Here is a 22245-nt window from a genome sequence, read left to right on the forward strand (position 1 = left end):
AGCGCAGTTACTAGCGGTGTTCCACAAGGATCTGTTTTGGGACCATTGCTGTTTGTCATTTTTATAAATGACCTGGAGGAGGGGCTTGAAGGCTGGGTGAGCAAGTTTGCGGATGACACGAAAGTCGGTGGAGTTGTGGACAGCGAAGAAGGATGTGGCAGGTTACAGCGCGATATAGATAAGTTGCAGAGCTGGGCAGTAAGGTGGCAAATGGAATTCAATGTAGCTAAGTGTGAAGTCATTCACTTTGGTAGGAGTAACAAGAAGATGGATTACTGGGCTAATGTTAGACTACTTGGTAGTGTGGATGAGCAGAGGGATCTTTGTGTCCATGTACACAGATCTTTGAAAGTTGCCACCCAGGTAAATAGTGCTGTGAAGAAGGCATATTGTGTACTGGGCTTTATTGGTAGAGGAATTGAGTTCCGGAGTCCTGAAGTCATGTTGCAGTTGTATAAGACTCTGGTGCGGCCGCATCTGGAGTATTGTGTGCAGTTTTGGTCGCCATACTATAGGAAGGATGTGGAGGCACTGGAACGAGTGCAGAGGAGGTTTACCAGGATGTTGCCTGGCATGGGAGGAAGATCGTATGAGGAAAGGCTGAGGCACTTGGGGCTGTTTTCATTGGAGAAAAGAAGGTTTAGGGGAGATTTGATAGAGGTGTACAAGATGATTAGGGGTTTAGATAGGGTTGATAGTGAGAACCTTTTTCCGCGTATGGAGCCAGCTGTTACTAGGGGACACAGCTTTAAATTAAGGGGTGGTAGGTATAGGACAGATGTTAGGGGTAGATTTTTTACTCAGCGGGTTGTGAGTTCATGGAATGCCCTGCCAGTAGCAGTGGTGGACTCTCCCTCTTTATGGTCATTTAAGCGGGTATTGGACAAGCATATGGAGGTTATTGGGCTAGTGTAGGTTAGGTAGGCTTCATCGAGGCGCAACATCGAGGGCTGAAGGGCCTGTACTGCGCTGTATTTTTCTATGTTCTATGTTCTATGTTCTATTTGTCAATGGAGCATTCACGATCCTGAGCCATAAGGAATTCCATAGATTCATCTGCCTCTGATAAAGAAATTTCTTTACTAATCAATTGGGCCTTATCCTGAGGCTTTGATAAAGAGCAATAACAACTTGTCATTAGTTTGCATCTTTAATGTTATAAAATATGCAAAAACACTTCTCAAGTCAATAGATGGGAGTCAAATGTTGACTTCCAGAAAATTTTGACAAAGTGCCATATGAAAGATTATTAAACTGAAACCTGTGGGAATGCAGCATAAATACTGGAAATGGACAAAATTGGGTGAAAGGCAAAAGATGGGTCAGTACTGACTGGAGGGCTTATGTCCACTTGGACATGGGGACAAGCACAGAATCATAGGAGGCAGTACTGAAGTCGCTACCATTTCAAATTCATATCAATGACCTGGATTCTGCAATTCAACACAAAATGATCAGGTAATGCCAGATTAGAAGGGACAATGAGATCAACGGCAGCTCAAAATAAGTTGTGTAACAGAACAGTGTGTGATAAAACTTAATGCAGAGAAAATGAAAATAAGTACACGAGAACTGACAAATACGTTAACAGGAACCCTCATGTGGAAGTTTTCAGTCCAGAAGCATTTGCTGATACATTGAGAGTCTTTCAAAGATTGCTGCATGGTTGAATATCTCCAGGTTTCTCTGACTTTGTTTCAGATGTGCAGTATTTCTTGAATTGCATTTGTGAACAGTGGACTGGTTGGCTTGCCATAGACATGTGATCTCAACCTATATTGATATATATGTTCATTTTAGCTTTGGAAGCTATTAAACAGATTATAGAAACATTATGTCAGAAGTGGCCAACTGCAATTGTGTTGATATATGTAATTTTCAAGTGCTGGGTGGGTCGGATTTGCTGTGAATTTTCTACTCCCTGCTGTAGAAGTAGAGTCATAGAGTCAAAGAGATGTACAGCATGAAAACAGACCCTTGGATCCAACTCGTCCATACCAACCAGATATTACACCCCAATCTAGTCCCACCTGCCAGCACCTGGCCCATATCCCTCCAAACCCTTCCTATTCATATACCCATCGAAAAGGTTTTTACATGTTGTAATTGTACCAGCCTCCACCACTTCCTCTGGCAGCCCATTCCACAAATGCATCACACTTTGTGTGAAAAGGTTGCCCCTTAGGTTTCTTTTATATCTTTCCCCTCTCACCCTGAACCTATGCCCTCTAGTTCTGGACCCCCCACACCAGGGAAAAGACTTTGTCTATTTATCCTATCAATGCCCCTCATGACTTTATAAACCTCTATAAGGTCACCCCTCAACCTCTGATGCTAGAGGGAAAATAGCCCTAACCTATTCAACCTCTCCCTATAGCTCATATCCTCCAACACTGGCAACATCCTTGTGAAACTTTTCTGAACCCTTTCAAGTTTCACAACGTTCTTCTGATCAGAAGGAGACCAGAATTGCACACAATATTCCAACAATGGCCTAACCAACGTTTTGTACAGCTGCAACATGTCCTCCCAACTCCTGCACTCAATAGTCTGACCAATAAAGGAAAGCATACCAAATGCCTTCTTCACTATCCTATCTACCTGCGGCTCTACTTTCAAGGAGCTATGAACCTGCACTCCAAGGTCTCTTTGTTCAGCAAGACTGTCGAGGACTTTACCATTAAGTATATAAGTCCTGCTAAGATTTGCTTTCCCAAAATGCAGCACCTCTCAATTACCTGAATTAAACTCCATCTGCCACTTCTCAGCCCATTGGCCCATCTGGTCCAGATCCTGTTGTAATCTGAGGTAACCTTCTTTGCTATTCACTACACCTCCAATTTTGGTGTCATCTGCAAACATTCTAACTTTCCCTCTTATGCTCACATCTAAATCATTAATATAAACGACGAAAAGTAGTGGACCCAAAACCGGTCCTTGTAGCACCCCTCCACCACCACCCTCTATCTTCTACCTTTCAGCCAATTCTATATCCAAATGGCTAGTTCTCCCTGTATTCCATGAGATCTAAGCTTGCTAACCAGTTTCCCGTGGGGAACCTTGTCGAACACTTTACTGAAGTCCATATAGATCACAGCCACCGCTCTGCCCTCTTTGTTACTTCTTCAAAAAACTCAATCAAGTTTGTGAGACATGATTTCCCATGCACAAAGACATGTTCACTATCCCTGACCAGTCCTTGCCTTTCCAAATACATGTACATCCTGTCCCTCAGGATTCCCTCCAACAACTTGCCCATCACCGACGTCAGGTTCACTGATCTATAGTTCCCTGGCTTGTCCTTGCCACCTTTCTTAAATAGTGGCACCATGTTTGCCAACCTCCAGTCTTCCAGTACCCCACCTGTGACTATTGATGATACAAATATCTCAGCAAGAGACCCAGCAATCACTTCCCTAGTTTCCCACAGAGATCTAGGGTACACCTGATGAGGTCCTGGGGACTTATCCACTTTTATGCATTTCAAGACATTCAGCACTTCCTCCTCTGATATATGGACATTTTTCAAGATGTCACCATCTTTTTTCCTACATTCTATATCTTCCACGTCATTTACAGTAAACATGGATTAGTATCTCCCCCATTTTCTGCAGCTCCACACAAAGGCCGCCTTGCTGATCTTTGAGGGGGCCCTATCAGTATTCCAGAAAGATTGTTCCAACTGTATTGTAGCCAAGACCTCACCAACGAGCAAGGAATGTGGACAGGAGAAACTGTAAGTGGATTGAAGACATACTTTGGACCCCAGAGCAATATTACACATGAACAATCTGTGTTCAACTGCAGAGCTTTGGGAGAGGAAAAATATTGATATTGTCTGATGAATCACATGATAAGAATGCCTTAAGGATAAGGGATCCTGTCATGAGTGCACATCTGGTGAGAGAGGACAAACTTACTCTTAAGAAAGCCAGCAGCACATGCAGCAGCTCTGAAGTTGCACAAGATTAGCTCATGCCTGTTAATGGGAGACAAGCAAAGGTTTTGCATAATGGTGAGAGGCAATCCAGGCAAAATAAGAACAACATATTACAAATGGCTAACTTGGTTGAGGAGGTGACAAAAAGGATTGATGAGGGCAGGGCGGTGGACACAATCGAGATGAACTTCAGAGAAGCATTTGACAAGATTCCTTATGGTTTGTTGGTTAACAAGGAATGCAGGGATATTCAGATCCAGAACTTGCTTGAAGAAACTAGACAGAAGGTGGTGGTGGAGGGTTGTTTTTCAGACTGGAGGCCTGTGACCAGTGGTGTGCCACAGGAATTGGTGCTGGGTCCACTGCTTTTCATCATTTATATAAATGTTTTGGATGTGAACATAGGAGATGTCGTTAGTAAGTTTGCGGATGACACCAAAATTGGAGGTTTAGTGAACAGCGAAGAAGATTACCTCAAAGTATAACAGGATCTTGATCAGATGGGCCAATGGGTTGAGAGGTGGCAGATGGAGTTTAATTTAAGTAAATGTGAGGTATTGCATGTTGGAATGGCAAATCAGGGCAGGAGTTATACACTTAATGGTAAGGTTCTGTGGAGTGTTGCTGAACAAAGAGACTTTAGAGTGCAGGTTCATAGCTCCTTGAAAGTGGAGTTGCAGGTAGACAGGATAGTGAAGGTGGTGTTTGGTATGCTTGCCTTTATTGGTCAGTGCATTGTGTATAGGTGTTGGGAGGTCAGGAGCAGCTGTACAGGACATTGGTTAGGCCACTTCTGTAATATTGCATGCAATTCTGGTCTCCCTGCTATAGGAAAGGCATTGTGAACCTTGAAAAGTTTCAGAAAAGATTTACAAGGATATTGCCAGGGTTGGAGGGTTTGAGCTATATGGAGATGCTGAATGGGCTGGGGCTATTTTCCCTGGAGTCTTGGAGGCAGAGGGGTGACCTTATAGAACTTGATAAAGTTATGTAGAGTAGATATTACATAGAGTAAATAGACAAAGTCTTTTCCACAGGATGGAGGAGTCAAAAACTGGAGGGCATGGGTTTAAGGTGAGAGGGGAAAGATTTAAAAGGGACTTAAGGGGCAACTTTTTCATGCAGAAGGTGGTACATAAATGGAATGAGCTGCCAGAGGAAGTGGTGGAGGCTGGTACAATTACAACATTTAAGAGGCATTTGGATGGACGTATGAACAAGAAGGGTTTAGAGGGATATGGGCCAAATGTTGGCAATGAAACTAGATTTATTTAGGTTATCTTGTCAGCATGGATGACTTGGACTGAAAGGACTGTTTCTGTGCTGTACATCTCTGTGACCCTCTGACTCTATGTCATAATTGTGGTAAAGTACACACTATTAATTTTCAACTTCCAGATCTAATTGTAACATCTGAGACGTTCATAGACTGTCATAGTTTACAAAAACAGAGAAAACACTAATTTAAAGTGGCTATCTTAATCATCTGACTAGGTTGAGTCATGTTCATGAAACCAATTTGAATTAAGCAACGACAGTCTGAACTGAATTTGTCATTTGATCAATAGACATGGAAACCCAGTCAACTGTGTATAAACCCTTGTCTCCTGTCTTTGATTTACATCATTTTGGAAGTTTCACATATTTGAGGATTATCCAGATTGAACAATACAGTGGCATCAGGCATGGGGACACCCAAATGAATTTCAGGCAGACAGAGCAGAGAAAGAACATTGATTGGTAACACCAAGGACTGAAAGATTCTCTCACTCTCCCAGTTTCCTTCCAGACATCTAAAAATTCAGCACAGGTAATATAACAAATCAGAGCAAATTCTATTCACCAGCAACTGTAGGTTTCTGAGGAGACAAGGCATCAGCTAAACAGCTGTGGTCTCAGATTTAATATAAAACTCAAGAACTCTAAGAATTTTTTAAATTGCGTATTTGTTATCTTCCTATTCTTGGAGACACCTGTCTTTGCATGTGTGTTTGATGTCATATTTTGTTACTTTTCTTGGCGATAGTAAGTTATAAAATTCCTCCGGCTTTCTCTCAAGGAAGACTATTAATTAGCACCTTAATATTGACTAGTAGTATGTTTGCATTGAAGTCTGATATAACTGTAAGCTAGAAGAATTAAAAACATTTATTATGGCTGTCCAAATATTTGGAGCAGAACCAGCAGAAAGAGCAATGCCAGAAGGCAAGATATAAATATGACAGTACGTATTGTTGGAGGAGACCTCACCAATAAAAGGAACATATTCCGAGTGGGGAAGGCTACAGCTACAAGAAGCTGAATCAATTTGCACATGAGTGTTTCACTGGAAAGAAGCGAAGCAAATGTAGAAAAGACAGCTAGTGGAGAGATAGCAACACCTGATTCTGATGAATCACTCTACACCACACAAGTTGGCATCATCAGATCTAAAAGAGAAAAATAATCAGTGACTGTTAGGACAATGGCTGCAAAAGAAGAGAGAAATAACTCCAAAGAGACTGGCATCCCATCACCAAGTCACTCTTCATTTACATGTGGAGAGTCTTTGACACTGATCCAGCCCCCTCAGAGCCAGCTCTCAGGGTGGGCAGGATGTTCGACCCTCCTATTCTTATCTGTCAGCCAAGGCTCCCTGATTGTACTTGATTAACAGCCCCAACTTATATTCTGCATTGTCCACCTGGTTGACAGGGAATTTGGAAAATTCAAGGTAATCAGACAGAGACAACATATAGTTCTGTGAAAGAGCAATCATGTTTGACCTATGTATTGGAGTCCTTTCCACATACTGTGGCCAAAGGGAACCAATAGATGGACTGAACGTTGATTTTCAAAAGGCATTTTATAAGTTGCTATATCCAAGGTTATTGTGGAAAATAAAAGATTATGCTATAAGGAATAGCATATTTGCATGGACAAAAGATTGACTGGCTGTTAGGAAGGAGAGAGTAGGCATGAATAGGTCTTCTCATTTTGGCGAGACAGAATGTGAGGGGTGCCACAAGGGTCAGTGCTGTGACCTCAATTGTTCACAATTGACATAAATGACTCAAATGAAGGAATAGAAGATACGGTTTGGAGATAATACAAAGATAGGAATATAAGTTGTGAAGAGGACATAAGGAGGCTAAAATGGGTATAGATAGGTTCAATGAATGGGCAAAGGATGTGGCAAATAGAGTATAGGCGAAAGTGAGGACTGCAGATGCTGGATGTTAGAGTCGAAAATGTGGTACTGGAAAAGCACAGCAGGTCAGGCAGCATCCAAGGAGCAGGACAGTCGATGTTTCGGGCGGGGGCCCTTCATCAGGAATCAAATACAGTATAATCTGACAAAGAAAAATGTAAAGGGATCTGGGTGTCATTGTGTGTGTGAATCACAAAGGCACAGCAAGTAATAAGGAAAGCTATTAGATGTTAACATTTGTATTAGGTTTGGAATTGAATACATGCTTCAGTTACACAGGCACTGGTGACAACATCAGTTTACCCATACAGTATTTGTTACCTTGTTTAAAGAAGGGTGTAAATGCATTGGGGCCGGTTCAGACAGAGTAGATGGGAGAGATGCTATCTTATGTGGAAAGGTTGGAGAAGCTGGGCCTGGGTCTGCTGGGTTTTAGAGATAAAGAGGCATCTTGACTGAAACATATAAAATCCTGAGCAGCCTTGCCAGGATAGATTTAGACAGGATGTTTCTGTGTAAGGGAGAGTCTAGAACTAGGGGTCAACCATTTAAAACAGAGATGAGGTAATTATCTTACCCTCTCAAATGGTAACAAATCTTTGAAACTCTCTTCCTGAAAATTGGTGGAAACAGATTCCTTGCATATTTTTAAAAGAGAGGTAGAAAGATTAAGCAATGGGACGTAAGTTTATCGGGAGTAGGTGAGAATGCAAGTTTGAGGTGATGATGAGATCAGCCTTGAATGCCAGAGCAAGCTCACGGGCTGAATGGCCTACTCCTGCTCTTGATTTGCATATTCATTTGGATGGACATTCTGAGGGATGGCTGGCTGCACTGTCAAAGAGGCAAGTACAGAGAGACTGCTGCACTGTCACAGCAGTAGTACCAAGGGTGACCTGTACTGAAAGAAGGGCAACACTGAGGGAGTGCTGCACAATCAGGGATAGCACTGAGGAAGTGCTGCATTACTAGAAGAGTGATTCTTAGGAAACCTTGCACAGACACATGTATCACCTTTTGGATAAGGTGTTAAACCAAGGTCCTACCTGTCCTCTCAGCTGGACGTGAAAACCACATCACTACTATTTTAGGGAAGAGCGGGGGAGTTTTTCCCAAAGGCTTGGACAATACTTATTACTCTACTTACAGATCATTTATTCATAATAAAACTTTACCATTGCTAGATATTCCTGTGCTCAGCAGTGACAACACTTCAAGTACTTCCTTGACTGTGCAGCAAGACTTGAGGTTCTAAACAGGTGCTATAGAAAAGTGAGCCGTTAGTTTAAGTAATTGAAGAAAGTGATATAGGAACATGATGAAAACCTGGGATTAGGGTATTGCTTGTGTGGCAAATAAATGCCATCAGAAACTAGATGGGCTGTACAGCCTGTCCAAATTTTCTAATCTTCACAAAATTTGATGGACCAGGGTTATTTCCATGCCAGCGTGTGCTGATAAATAGCTCTGATAAGGGCGTACTGAATTTTAACCGGGGCACGTGGTGTGTCAGCTCAGCAGTTAGCATTGCTTCCTCACAGCACCAGGGACTTGGCTTCAACTCTAGTAATTATGTGGAGTTTGCCTATTCTTCCCATGTCTGTGTGGGTTTCCTCCAGTTGCTCTGGTTTCATCCCACAGTCCAAAGGTGTGCAGGTTCAGTGGATCGGCCATGCTAAATTGCCCATAGTGTCCAGGTTAAGTGGATTAGCCATGGGAAATGTGGAGTTACAGGGATGGGGAATGGGACGCTCTTTGGAGGATCAGTATGGGCCAAATGGCCTGCTTCCATATTGTAGGGATCCTGTGATTCAAGATGTGCTCAGCCTTGGCCGGTTAGTATTGGTTTGTTAGAAGGGTTTGAAATTTTAAACTCGAGAAGAGGCAGTGATATTGGAATATTTATACAGTAACTAAAACATGGATATGGACTCCATAATGTTCACATTCTAAAGTTATCAGCATCAAATGGTCAGTCATTCTGGCACTTTCAGGAAGGTGGCTGATACTAAACTACTTTCTTGCTTTGACTCATAGGGTCACACCTCCTGGTCACCTCTGACACAGCAGCTGAATGGTGAAATGGAAACTCACAAACAGGTTCACTTCATAAACAAGGATAAATCCACCAGTAATCACATAATCCACTTGGCTTCAGAATACCAGCAGAGGTACGATTAATCTTTCTGAGATTCTTAGTACGGTCTTATTGTAAATAATGTTTCAACAAATACACTGGGTTTTAGTTTCATCACATGGTCACTGATATTGATGAAGGACAAAAGACTAAATCACAATCTAGATATCCTAGCCATGAGTCTATAGATCTTGGGGAAACATAGATTTGGGACATTCAGATAGAGTTGAGAGTGTGGTGCTGGAAAAGAACAGCAGGTCAGGCAGCATCCGAGGAGCCAGAAGAATGTTTTGGACATAGATCCTTCATCAGGAAACATTCAGATAGAGTTAGATATAAAACAATGATTGTGTTATTTCAGCCATCTATTCCCACTGGAGAATCAGCTTAATTCTTTGTTCAGCTCTGACAATTCCTGCTGTCATTGACAGGGTCATCTCACTGAACAGAGGAATTGAGAGAAAAAATCAGGAGATCCAGAGACTGAAAGCACTGATTGCTGACAGACACGCTGAGATCCTCTCTGCATATCATCCTGTGACAATGCCTGCAATACGGTTAATGACAACTTGGCTTGAAGTCCAAGATGTAAAGACTACCTTGACAGAACTACGAGCAATGTAAGTACCACTGTTTTGCTTGATGTTTTAGTTGGGTCAGTAACACAGGTTAGACGCAGTATTAGCCTCTCCTGAACACACAGATAATACCTCGAAGATACCTCAGCCTCCTGCCTAATCCAATTCCTATCCAGAAATGGAATTCCAGGGCCGGCAGATCAGATCAGAAAGAATTGCACCACAAACGCACCAATCCAAGTAAGCCTGTTATTATGAGCCTTTCAGAACATAATGGATCCCAATTTCACCTTCATCAACATATTGTCTACCTGCTTCCTTCTTGTTTGGGATATGGGCAGAGCTCCATCCTTTCATCCCTTTCAGCTGTGAGAATGGCATGGAGTAGTTTGGGGAGGTGATGGCCTAGTGGTATTATTGCTGGATGGTTAATCCAGAGACCCAGGTAATGTTCTGGGACCTGGGTTCAAATTCTGCCATGATAGATGGTGGTGGAATTTGAATTCAATAAAAATGTGGAATTAAGATTCTAATGATGACTCATGAATCTGTGGCCAGTTGTTGCAAAACCCATCTGGTTCAATAGTGCCCATTAGGGAAGGAAACGTTAGCTGGTCTGGCCTACATGTGACTCCAGATTCGCAGCAATGTGGTTGATTCTTAACTGTCCTTTGAGCAATAAGGGATGTGCAATAAATGCTGGCCTAGCCAGCGATGTCCTTATCCCGTGGGTGAATAAAAATAACTTATAGTTAATTCAGAAAAGGTTGAGTAGATTGCCGGTATCCTTAATGGAGTTTAGACTAATGAGCGGTGATTTTATTGAAACATGTAGGGGCTCAGCAGGATAGATGCTGGGAGGATATTTTCCTTTCACATGCTCTAGAATCTGGGAGCTCAGTGTAAAAGTGAGAACTTTCCCATTTTAGATGAGCAGGATGGTTTTACTCAGATGTTCATTAATCTTTTAAATTCTTTTCCACAGACAACAGTAGTGGTTGGGCCATTGAACATACTTAAGCCAGAGTTTGACAGACTTTTGATCAGCAAGGGAGGAAAGAGTTATGGGGTCAGGCAGGAAATTGAAGTTAAGGCCACAGACAGATCAGCCATGATTTAATTAAATGGAGGAAGAAGCTTGATGGGCCAAATGGCCTATTCCTGCTCCTTTCTCTTAGGATCTTATAGGTTACATGACAAGTTGTCTATATCTATACCATTTGGTTTAGCCTCAGCACCATATGAACAATGTAATATCCCAACCCAACATTGACCTGTGAGCAATGTTCAGCTCAGATGAGAAGCTGATTGATGTTGTAAGCAGTTTGTGAAAGCTCCTGTAAAACATTCCCTTCATGCACTATTGAATCTTTATGCTGAGGAAAGGTGTATAACTATTGTGTAACATTCTCTTGGGAAAGGTGTGAAGAAGAAGCAGCTCAGAAAGTCAGACTGTGCAAACAAATACAACACCTGAATCACCAGCTGGAGCTACAGAGTGAGCAGCACAGCAAGGTGAGTGATGGCTGTGCCAAGGAGATTGCCCCAGAGTTTATCATCCCCCTGTCACGTTTCCCGGTGTTCTGCCATCCCTTCCCGAAGGCTTTAGTTCTGTGCTCACCAGACTTTCCTATGATATGTGTGGGGATGGTTCACTGTGTTAAACACAGTTTTGATTGCATCACATTGCATCAGGCTGTGACTCAATGGGTAACCTTACTGCTGAGGCTGAAATGTAAAGCTTGAAGTCCAGCTCCATAAGGAATGCATAACAATCTAGGCTAACAATTCAGTGCAGTATTGAGGGAGTGCTGCACTGCTAGAGATGCTGTTCTTTTGGATAAGAAGCCAAATGGAGACCCAGTTTGCTTTCTAATTTGAATGTATAAGATTCATACTTAAAGCAGAGAAGTGAAAAACTCCCTGGATTCCTGGACAATGTTTCAATCAGTATCACTGAAACAGATTAACTGCTCATCATTCTTACACTTTGTGGGATCTTACTGTGCACAAATGCCATGCCATGTTTACAAACTTACAACAGTGACTACACTTCAAAAATACTTAATTGGCTGTAAAGAGCTTTGGGGAGCCCAGAGGCTGTGAAATGCACAATAGTAATGAAAAGACAATCTAGATGATCACTGCTTTTTATACTTTCAACACTGTTCCCCACAGGATTTACAATCTATGAGTAAAAGAATTGAAGGGTCAAAGGTTTTGGTGCAGCAACTTGACGAGCGAGTTGGAAGAGGTTATGATGAAGCAGCTTTGAAAAGCGTACTGGACAACTTGAAGGAGACAACTGAATTTGAACTGAAGATGTTTCAAGGGAGCGTGGCACAGCTTTATGATCAAAATGTATGTTCTACCATTTTTTAACCTATCATCAATTTTTAACAATACAATAACAACATGAGTAACAGGAGGAGGCCATTTAGCATTCCAGGTTCAGGCAAATCTACAATGAGAGTTAGACATTAACGAAGCAATGCTGAGCTGTGAGGGGAGATGGTCCACACTGTGAGGGGAGAGGATCTACACTATGAGGGGAGACGGTCCACACTGTGAGAGGAGAGGGTCTACACTGTGAGGGGAGGGGATCTGCACTGCGAGAGGAGAGGGTCGACACTGTGAGGGGAGGGAATCTGCACTGCGAGAGGAGAGGGTATACACTGCGTGTGGAGAGAGTCCACAGTGTGAGGGGAGAGGGTCCACACTGTTAGAGGAGAGGGTTCACATTGTGAGTGGAGACGGTCCACACTGTGAGAGGAGAGGGTCTACACTATGAGGGGAGACGGTCCACACTGTGAGAGGAGAGGGTCTACACTGTGAGGGGAGGGGATCTGCACTGCGAGAGGAGAGGGTCTACACTGTGAGGGGAGGGGATCTGCACTGCGAGAGGAGAGGGTATACACTGTGTGTGGAGAGAGTCCACAGTGTGAGGGGAGAAGGTCCACACTGTTAGAGGAGAGGGTCTACACTGTGAGGGGAGGGAATCTGCACTGCGAGAGGAGAGGGTATACACTGTGTGTGGAGAGAGTCCACAGTGTGAGGGGAGAAGGTCCACACTGTTAGAGGAGAGGGTCTACACTGTGAGGGGAGGGAATCTGCACTGCGAGAGGAGAGGGTATACACTGTGAGGGGAGAGAGTCCACAATGTGAGGGGAGAGGGTCCACACTGTGAGGGGAGAGGGTCCACACTGTGAGGGGAGAGGGTCTACACTGAGCTGTGAGGGGTGAGATTCCACATTGTGAGGGGAGAGGTCTACACTGTGAGGGGAGAGGATGAACACTGTGAAGGCAGAGGGTCTACCCTGAGCTGTGAGGGGTGAGATTCCATACTGTGAGGGAAGAAGGTCCACACTGTGAGAAGAGAGGGTCTGCACTGTGAGAGGACAGGGTCCACATTGTGAGGGGAGAGGGTCTACACTGTGGGAGGAGAGGGTCGACACTGAGCTGTGAGGGGAGAGGGTCCACACTGTGAGGGGAGAGGGTCCACACTGTGAGGGAGAGAGTCTACTACTGTGAGAGGACAGGGTGCACACGGTGAGGGGATAGGGTCTGCACTGTGAGAGGAGAGGGTCCAAAATGTGAGGGGAGAGGATAGACACTGTGTGGGGAGAGGGTCCATACTGTGAGGGGAGAGGATAGACACTGTGTGGGGAGAGGGTCCATACTGTGAGGGGAGAGGGTATACACTGAGCTGTGAGGAGAGAGGGTCCACAGTGTGAGGGGAGAGGGTCTATACTGAGCTGTGAGGGGAGACGGTCTACATGCTGAGAGGAGATTGTCTAAACTGTGAGGGGAGAGGGTCCACACTATGAGCAGAGAGGAGAGGGTCTATCCTGTGAGCAGAGAGGTTCCACACTTTGAGGGGAGTGGGTCCACACTGTGAGGGGAGGGGGTCCATACTGAGGGGGAAGGTTTCACACTGTGGGGGGAGAGGGTTTACATTGAGCTGTGAGGGAAGAGGGTCTACATTGTGAGAAGAGAGGGTCTACATTGTGAGGGGAGATGGTCCACACTGAGGGCAGACGGTCCACATTGTAAGGGGAAAGGATCTATACTGTGAGGGAAGAGGGTCCACACTGTGAGGGGAGAAGTCTACATTGAGCTGTGTGGGGAGACAAGAGTCTGCAGAGTTTGAGGGAATGAGTTGCCCTATATACTGTGCTTTAAGGAATCAAAAACTGATGATCCCTGGACAGATAGAGTCATACAGCACAGAAACAGACCCTTTGGTCTAACTAGTCCACGCTGAACCTGCTCCCAAATTAGTTCCACTTGCCTGCTAGATAGCCTAGAGTGGTGGCTTGACATACTGTCCATTAGCAGCTAGAAGATATTAGACTGAATCAGAGGAAGATGCAGCCACAGACATATGTTTTCCGTCCTCACTAGCTGAAGGTTTTCATTTAACTATAGTTACATGGTGAGTGTGTGAACAAAACAGTGAAGGGACATGTGTGTGAGCATATATGAACATGTCAATAACTTTTCTCAATTTTGACATGAATCAAAGATACCCTTCTGCTAATTTGTTTTTATGTTCACTCATGGGACATGGGTGTCACTGGCTGGAATGGCATTTATTGCCCATTTTCAGTTGTTTGAGAAGATTGTGGTGAGCTACCTTCTTGAACTGCTGCAATCCATGTGCTTTAGTTCCAACCACAATGCCATGCATTGACTCAACAGGGATTCAGTGTAATGAGAAAGATTCTGATAGCTCACTCAGAAAACTGACAGACCCTGAAGTAACAGGGTTAATCAAAATATGCCCACTTGGAGATGTTCAGTTTGGCTTAAATCATCCACTAACTAATTGTCATTCCTCACTTTAAATAAAACTGTAAAATACTGTTTTTATTTTAATTTAGTCTTTTGAGGCATTCTCTTAATTCTCTCTCAGGATAATGGTGTCACTGATAAGGACAGAATCTGTTGGCCAACACTAATTGTCCAGGAGGAGGTAGTGTTGAGCTGCTTCAGTCTATAAGGTGGGGGTACAGTCACAGTCAGGTCCAGGATTTTGGACCATTCAAAATCTTACACAATTTAATCACATAACCCTTCACTCTTTCAGACTGGAAACAATTCCAGTCTGTCCAAACATTCCATTCATTCTTGGTATCAATCTAGTCAACTTCCTCTGAATTGCCTCCAACACATTTGCACCTAAACTGCACACAGCCATGGATACATAGTTTCAGCAATGCCCGAGATAACTAAGCATAACATCCTTAATTTTTATTCAGTTCCTCTCATTCCAAAATTCCTTCCAAAATTCAGGCTTATGAAAGCAAAAGGGAAGAATTACAAGAAGGACAGAGGTCATAATATACACTGTATACTGAATTAGCATCAACCATTTATCTGACTCAAAATGCTCTCTATTATCAGTGGGTTATTTTCAAAAACTTTGTTCTTAAAAAGAATGAAACAAAGCTTCAAATGGAGGTAGGCAGGGGGCCAATAGTCATCCAATGGCTTGAGTAGTTGTATCATGGCCGTTGGCTAAAAGAGTTCAGAGAAGTGATTGACACAGCATAAGCTTCGTCCCCCTGGAAATACAGTAGGTGCTTGAGAAAGCAGTTTCAATGAATCATTTCATAGAAAATAGGTGCAGAAGTAGGCTATTTTCAGCCCTTTGAGTCTCTACCACCGTTCAACATGATCACGCAATTTCAGTATCCCATTCCTGCTTTCTCTCCATATCCCTTGATCTCTTTAGCACAATGGCCACCTCCAGTTCCCTCTTGAATATATTGAATGAACTGGCCCCAACAGCTTCCTGTGTTAGGGAATTCCACAGGTTCACAACTCTCTGAGTGAAGGAATTCTTCCTTATCTCAGTCCTGAATGGCTTACCCCTTATTCTTAGACTGTGATCCCTAGTTCTGGACTTCCCCAACATCAGGAACATTCTTCCCGCATCCAGCCTGCTCCCCTTCCAAATTAAACCCTTTGTCCTCCTCTGCTGAATTATAAATTTCTCCCTGTTCTCAGGATTGCTCTTTTTCTGGTCAATTTGTATGCCTCCCCTTTGGTTATAACACTGTCCCCGATTTCCCTTTTTGTAGATTAGACTGTCTACAGTGTGGAAACAGGCCCTTCGGCCCAACAAGTCCGCACCAACCCTCTGAAGAGAAACCCACCCAGACCCATTTCCCTCTGACTAATGCACCTAACACTCTGGGCAATTTGGCATGGCCAATTCACCTGACCTGCACATCTTTGGATTGTGGGAGGAAACCGGAGCACCTGGAGGAAACCCACGCAGACACAAGGAGAATGCAAACTCCACACAGTTCCCTGAGGCTGGAATCAAACCTGGGTCCCTGGGTAGCCATGGTTGAGCCACCTTCCCTGTTTTACTCTTACACCAGATAGGGATATACAATTGTTGAAGTTCATCCATGTGTTCTTTAAATGTCTGCCTTTGCCTATTTACCATCAACCTCTTAAGTATTCTTGGCCAGCTTATCCTAGCCAAGTCTTGCCTCAAACCACCAATGTTAGCTTTCTTTCAGTTCAGTACCCTAGTCTCAGATTTAACTGTATCACCCTGCATCTTAATGAAGAATTCTACCATATCATGGTCACTCTTTCCAAAGGATCTCACATGTCAAGGTTGCTAATTAATCCTCTCTCATTACACAATACCCAGTCTAGGATGGCTTGCTCTCTTGCCTGGTTCCTTGACATATTTGTCGAGGAAACCATACATTCCAGGAAATCCTCCTCTATTACAATGCTATCGGTTTCTTTAGTCCAATAAATATGTAGACTGAAGTCAGCCATAATAACTGTTTTACCCTTACTGCATGCATGTCTAATTTCCTGTTTGATACAATCCCCAACCTCACAATTACTGTTTGTAGTCTGTACACAACTCACATTAATGTTGTTTTGCCTTCGCTCCACCCATACAGATTCCACATCATCCAGGCTAATGTTCTTCCTTAGTAGCTAATCTCCTCCCTCATCAGCAACACTACCTCACCACCCATTCCTTTCCATCGATCTTTCCTGAAAATTGAATAACCCTGGACATTGAGTTCCCATCCTTGGTCACCCTGGAGCCAGGTCTCCGTGATCCCAGTTACATTATATTCATTAATCCAGTTCTTTCATCCAACTTATTACAAATGCATTCATCCACATTATTACTATGTTCTTTTCAAGGGGTTCTCAAAGGGGAGTTCTCATCAGATGGTCCTCAGAGAACTACCTTCTTTAGATGACATCATCCCATGTGATGACCTAATATAAGAGGTCTCCACCTTACTCCCTATTCATTCAACAATCAACAAACAGCCAACCATTTAGTTCATGATGTGTATCTGTAATGTAGGTCAGAATAGAGCCCAGACTGTGTATGTCACTTATGAAATTGTTAATAAACTTCCAGATATTTGACTCAGTATAAACCTGTTTCTCTGTAATATGCTACTTGGGCGAACATATAGAAAACCACAAAATTCATCATTGACCCTCTAACAGTTTTGCATTCCTTCAATATTGTTCAAAAGTGCAACTTTGGCTTAGTTTTGCCCCACCTCACTAATGGGACCTACACTCTCCCAGTATTGATGTTGAGGATATTGGATAGAAGAGCTGTTGTACTGATCTAAGCTAGCATGTTGAATTGATTACCAAAGGGACATGACTCTTAGATTCGAGCAAACGTTTCCACTGAATGAATCTTTTACTTTAATCAGGTGACAACTTTAATTGCACTGCAGAACAGTGATCAAATCCTGTTGGAGCACGAGATGTCTGAAAACCAACAGCTTCACCAGTGTATTGGTCTTCTCAAAGAAGAAGTAACTGCTTTGCACAGTAAGGTTGGTATTCCTCAGTGAGGACTGACCTCGAATAAGCCCTACACTGAATTTTGCACAAGCCTACATCAATGATTACAAAATAAGAATTGTCATATAATGGAATTATATTATGGAGTGATATTATTGAATCTGTTTTTCACCATGCTTTCAAAAGAAAGTTGAATAAATACTTGAAAAGAAACATTTTGCAGATGCCTTTTAATGTTGCATTTGTATCAGTCTCCATCACTTTCGCTGGCAGCTCATTCCATACATGCACCTTCCTTTGCGTGAAAATGCCCCTTAGGTGTCTTTTATGTCCTTCCCCTCTCACCCTAAACCTATGCCCTCTAGTTCTGGACTCCCCCACCCCAGGGAAAAGACCTTGTCTGTTTTTCCTATCCATGCCCCTCATGATTTTATATACCTCTATAAAGTCACCCTCAGCCTCCGACGCTCCAGGGAAAACAGCCCCAGCCTATTCAGCCTCTTTCTATAGCTCAACTCTTCCAACGCTGGCAACATCCTTGTACACCTTTTCTGAACCCTTTCAAGTTTCACAACAGGTAGGAAGGATATCAGAATTTCGTACAATATTCTAAAAGTGGCCTAATAAATGCCCTGGATAGCCACAATATGACCTCCCAACTCTTTTACTCGATGCTCCGACATATAAAGGAAAGCATACCAAATGCCTTCTTCACTATGCTGTCCACCTGAAACTCCACTTTGAAGGATCTATGAAATTGCACTCCAAGGTCTCTTTGTTCAGCAACACTCCCTAGGACCTTACCATTAAGTGTATAAGTCCTGCTCTGATTTGCTTTTCCAAAATGCAGCACTTCACATTTATCTAAATTAAACTCCATATGCCACTTCTCAGCCCATTGACCCATCTGATCAAGATCCCATTGTTCTCTGAGATAACCTTCCCTGCTGTCCACTACACCTCCACTTTTGGTGTCATCTTCATCTGACTAACTATACCTGCAATGTTCACATCCAAATCATTTACATAAATGAGGATAAGCAGCGGACCCAGCACTGACCTTTGATGTATATCACTGGTCACAGGCCACAAGTCTGAAAACAACCCTCTATCATCTACCTTTAAGCCAATTCTGTATTCAAATGGCTAGTTCTCCCTGTATTCCATGAGATCTAACCTTGCTAACCAGTCTCCCATGGGGAACCTTGTCGAACACTTTACCGAAGTCCATATAAATCACATCCTCTGCTCTGCCCTCCTCAATCCTCTTTGTTATTTTTTCGAAAAACTCAATCAAGTTTGTGAGACATGATTTCCCACGCACAAAGCCATGTTGACTATCCCTAATCAGTCCTTGCCTTTCCAAATATATGTAAATCCTGTTCCTCAGGATTCCCTCCAACAAGTTGCCCACCACTGAGGTCAGGCTCACCTGTCTGTAGTTCCCTGGATTGTCTTTACCGCCCTTCTTAAACAGTGGCCCACGTTAGCCAACCTTCAATCTTCCAACACCTCACCTGTGACTATCGATGATACAAATATCTCAGCAAGGGGCCCAGCAGTCACTTCCCTAGCTTCCCACAGAGTTCTAGGGAACACCTGATCAGGTCCTGAGAATTCATCTGCTTTTATGCGTTTCAAGACATCCAGCACCTCATCCTCTGTAATATGGACTTTTTTTCAAGATGTCACCATCTATTTTCCTACATTCTATATCTTCCATGTCCTTTTCCACAGTAAACATTGATGGAAAATACTCGTTTAGTAACTCCCCCATCTCCTGCAGCTCCACACAAAAGCCACCTCGTCAATCTTTGAGGGGCCCTATTCTCTCCCTAGTTACCCTATTGTCCTTAATGTATTTATAAAAACCCTTTGGATTCTCCTTACTCTTAATTGCCAAAGCTATCTCATGTCCCCTTTTTGCCCTCCTGATTTACCTCTTAAGTATACTCTTACAGCCTTTGCACTCTTCTAAGGATTCACTCAATCTCTCCTGTCTATACCTGTAATATGCTTCCTTCCTTTTTCTTAACCAAAACCACAATTTCTTTAGTCATCCAGCACTCTCTACACCTACCAGCCTTTCCTTTCACCCTAAAAGGAATATACTGTCTCTGGATTCTCATTATCTCATTTCTGAAGGTTTCCCGTTTTCCAGATGTCCCTTTATCTGCAAACATCCGCGCTCAATCAGCTTTTGAAAGTTCTTTCCTCATACCGTCAAAACTAGCCTTCCTCAAATTAGAACTTCAACTTTTCGATCCAGTCTATTCTTTTCCATCACTATTTTAAAACTAATAGAATTTTGGTCGCTGGCCCCAAAGTGCTCCCCCACTGACACCTCAGTCACCTGCCCTGCCTTATTTCCCAACAGGAGGCAAATTTTGCACCTTTTCTAGTAGGTACATCCACATACTGAATCAGAAAATTTTCTTGTACACACTGAACAAATTCCTCTCCACCAAAACCATAAACACTATGGCAGTCCCAGTCAGTGTTTGGAAAGTTGAAATCCCCTACCCCCTACCACAAATAACTGAGATCTCCTTCCAAATTTGTTCCTCAATTTCCCTCTGACTATTAAGGAGTCGATAATACAATTCCAATAAGGTGATCATCCCTTTCTTATTTCTCAGTTCCACCCAACTAATTTCTCTGCATATACTTCCAGGAATATCCTCCCTAAGTACAGCAGTAATACTATCCCTTATCAAAAACACCACTCCCCCTCCTCTCTTGCCTCCCTTTCTGTCCTTCCTGTAGCATTTGTATCCTGGAACACTAAGCTGCCAGTCCTGCCCATCCCTGAGCCACGTTTCTATAATTGCTTTGATATCCCAGCCTCATGTTCCTAACCATGCCCTAAGTTCATCTGCCTTCCCTGTTAGGCCCCTTGCACTGAAGTAAATGCAGTTTAATGTATCAGTCCTAACTTGTTTTCTGCTTTGTTCATACCTGCCCTAACTGTTTTACTTGCTCCCTTTTCCACTGTTCCAGTCTCAGACTGATCGCTTTCCTCACTATTTCCTTGGGTCCCAACCATCCATCTTACTAGTTTAACTCCTCCTGAACAGCTCCAGGTAATTTCCCTGTCAGTATATTAGTCTCCTTCCAATTCAGGTGCAATTTGTCCTTCTTGTACTGGTCACTTCTACCCCTTCTCCCATACACCAGCCCCTCAGTCACACACTATTCAGTTCTATCCTCCTAATCCTGCCCTCACCAGTTTGTAGCACCAGGAGTAATCCAGCTATTACTACTCTCAAGGACCTCCTCTTTAAATTCCTGCCTCACTTTCTATATTTTCCCTTCAGAATTGCATCCTTTTCCCTTTCTATGTCATTGGTTCCAATTTGAACAACGACCTCCTGCTGGTCCCTCTCCCCCTTGAGAACATTTTGCACCTTCTCTGAGACATCCTTGATCCTGGCACCAGGGAGGCAAGACACCATTCTGATTTTTCACTGCTGACTGCAGATACTGTCCATCTGTGCCTCAGACTGGAGAGTGCCCTAACACAATCAATTGCTTGGAACCGATGTACCCCTCATTACATTAGAGCAATTCTCAATACTGGAAACAGGGCTGTTCGTGCTATATTCCCCTGAGAATCCATCACCCCTACATTTTCCAAAATAGCATACTTATTTGAAATGGGGCTAGCCACAGAAGACCCCAGCACCACCTACCTACCCCTCCTACCTTTCCTGGAGTTAATCCATTTACTGACTGTATCTGCAGCTTTTCTCCCTTCCTTTAACTTCCATCCGTAACCTCTGTAGATTTCTCATTGCCTCTCAATGCTGGTCCAACCGATCCATGCAATCCAATAGCATTCGCAACCAAACACACTTCCTGCAGACATAATCATCAGTAACATGGAAACTCTCCGATAAGCTCCCACATCCGACAGGAAGACCACGCTACTAAAGGCCATCTTTGCTCCTTCGCAATCTACAGACCCAGTAAAAAAGTGCTCCAGGCTAACCTCGTACTTATGGTTTATATTTTTAAAAATTTAATCGAGACAGATTTCAATAAAACATATAATCAAGAAAGAACCCACTCTATTCAGTACTGCAGACTTACAACAAGGTTATGTGTTAAAAACTATGCACTTATCTGTTGCTGTGCTGTGAGGTCTCCCACACAGGTTCCTCCAAGATCAGCTGTGAACTTTGATGTTTGATCATTTTTCCTCAATGCATTCCAATGTCCAGGGGTACATGAAATTAAACAGCAAAGGCAGTAACTGTGCAGATTCACTGCTGTGTCAGTTAACAGTGTAGGTTTCTTTCTCTCTCTCTCCCTCCCTCCTGACCATGTGCTTGCTTCCTTTGTCTGTCTTTCTGCCTTTTAAAAGTGCCATTGTTTTGACTTTATTTTCTCTGAAGTTCCAGAACAATGCAACAGCATAAAACAACAGTAATTGCTGCTCCTGGAATTTGAAGAGATCACCTCCAGCACCTAAAATACCTCAAAAAAGGAGCAGCTCTTACAGCCACAATTTTTTCCCAACCTCCATCTGGTATTACCCAAAATCCTCTTCACAAAGGGAAGAATTGTCTCCTCCTGT

General features: G+C 43.2%; 1 protein-coding gene across 1 annotated transcript in view; it reads left to right on the plus strand.

Annotated features, from left to right (window-relative positions):
* The window catches only part of LOC140493374 (uncharacterized), a 91073-nt gene that overhangs the window by 23179 nt on the left and 45649 nt on the right, over positions 1 to 22245 (plus strand). The window contains exons 3-7 of the mRNA XM_072591771.1: positions 9168 to 9301; positions 9699 to 9887; positions 11267 to 11360; positions 12024 to 12206; positions 17573 to 17698. Of these exons, the coding sequence (XP_072447872.1) occupies positions 9168 to 9301; positions 9699 to 9887; positions 11267 to 11360; positions 12024 to 12206; positions 17573 to 17698 (726 nt within the window). The remainder of the gene's footprint in view (positions 1 to 9167; positions 9302 to 9698; positions 9888 to 11266; positions 11361 to 12023; positions 12207 to 17572; positions 17699 to 22245) is intronic.

The sequence above is a fragment of the Chiloscyllium punctatum genome, chromosome 22, assembly GCF_047496795.1.
Source record: "Chiloscyllium punctatum isolate Juve2018m chromosome 22, sChiPun1.3, whole genome shotgun sequence".
Lineage (NCBI taxonomy): Eukaryota > Metazoa > Chordata > Chondrichthyes > Orectolobiformes > Hemiscylliidae > Chiloscyllium > Chiloscyllium punctatum.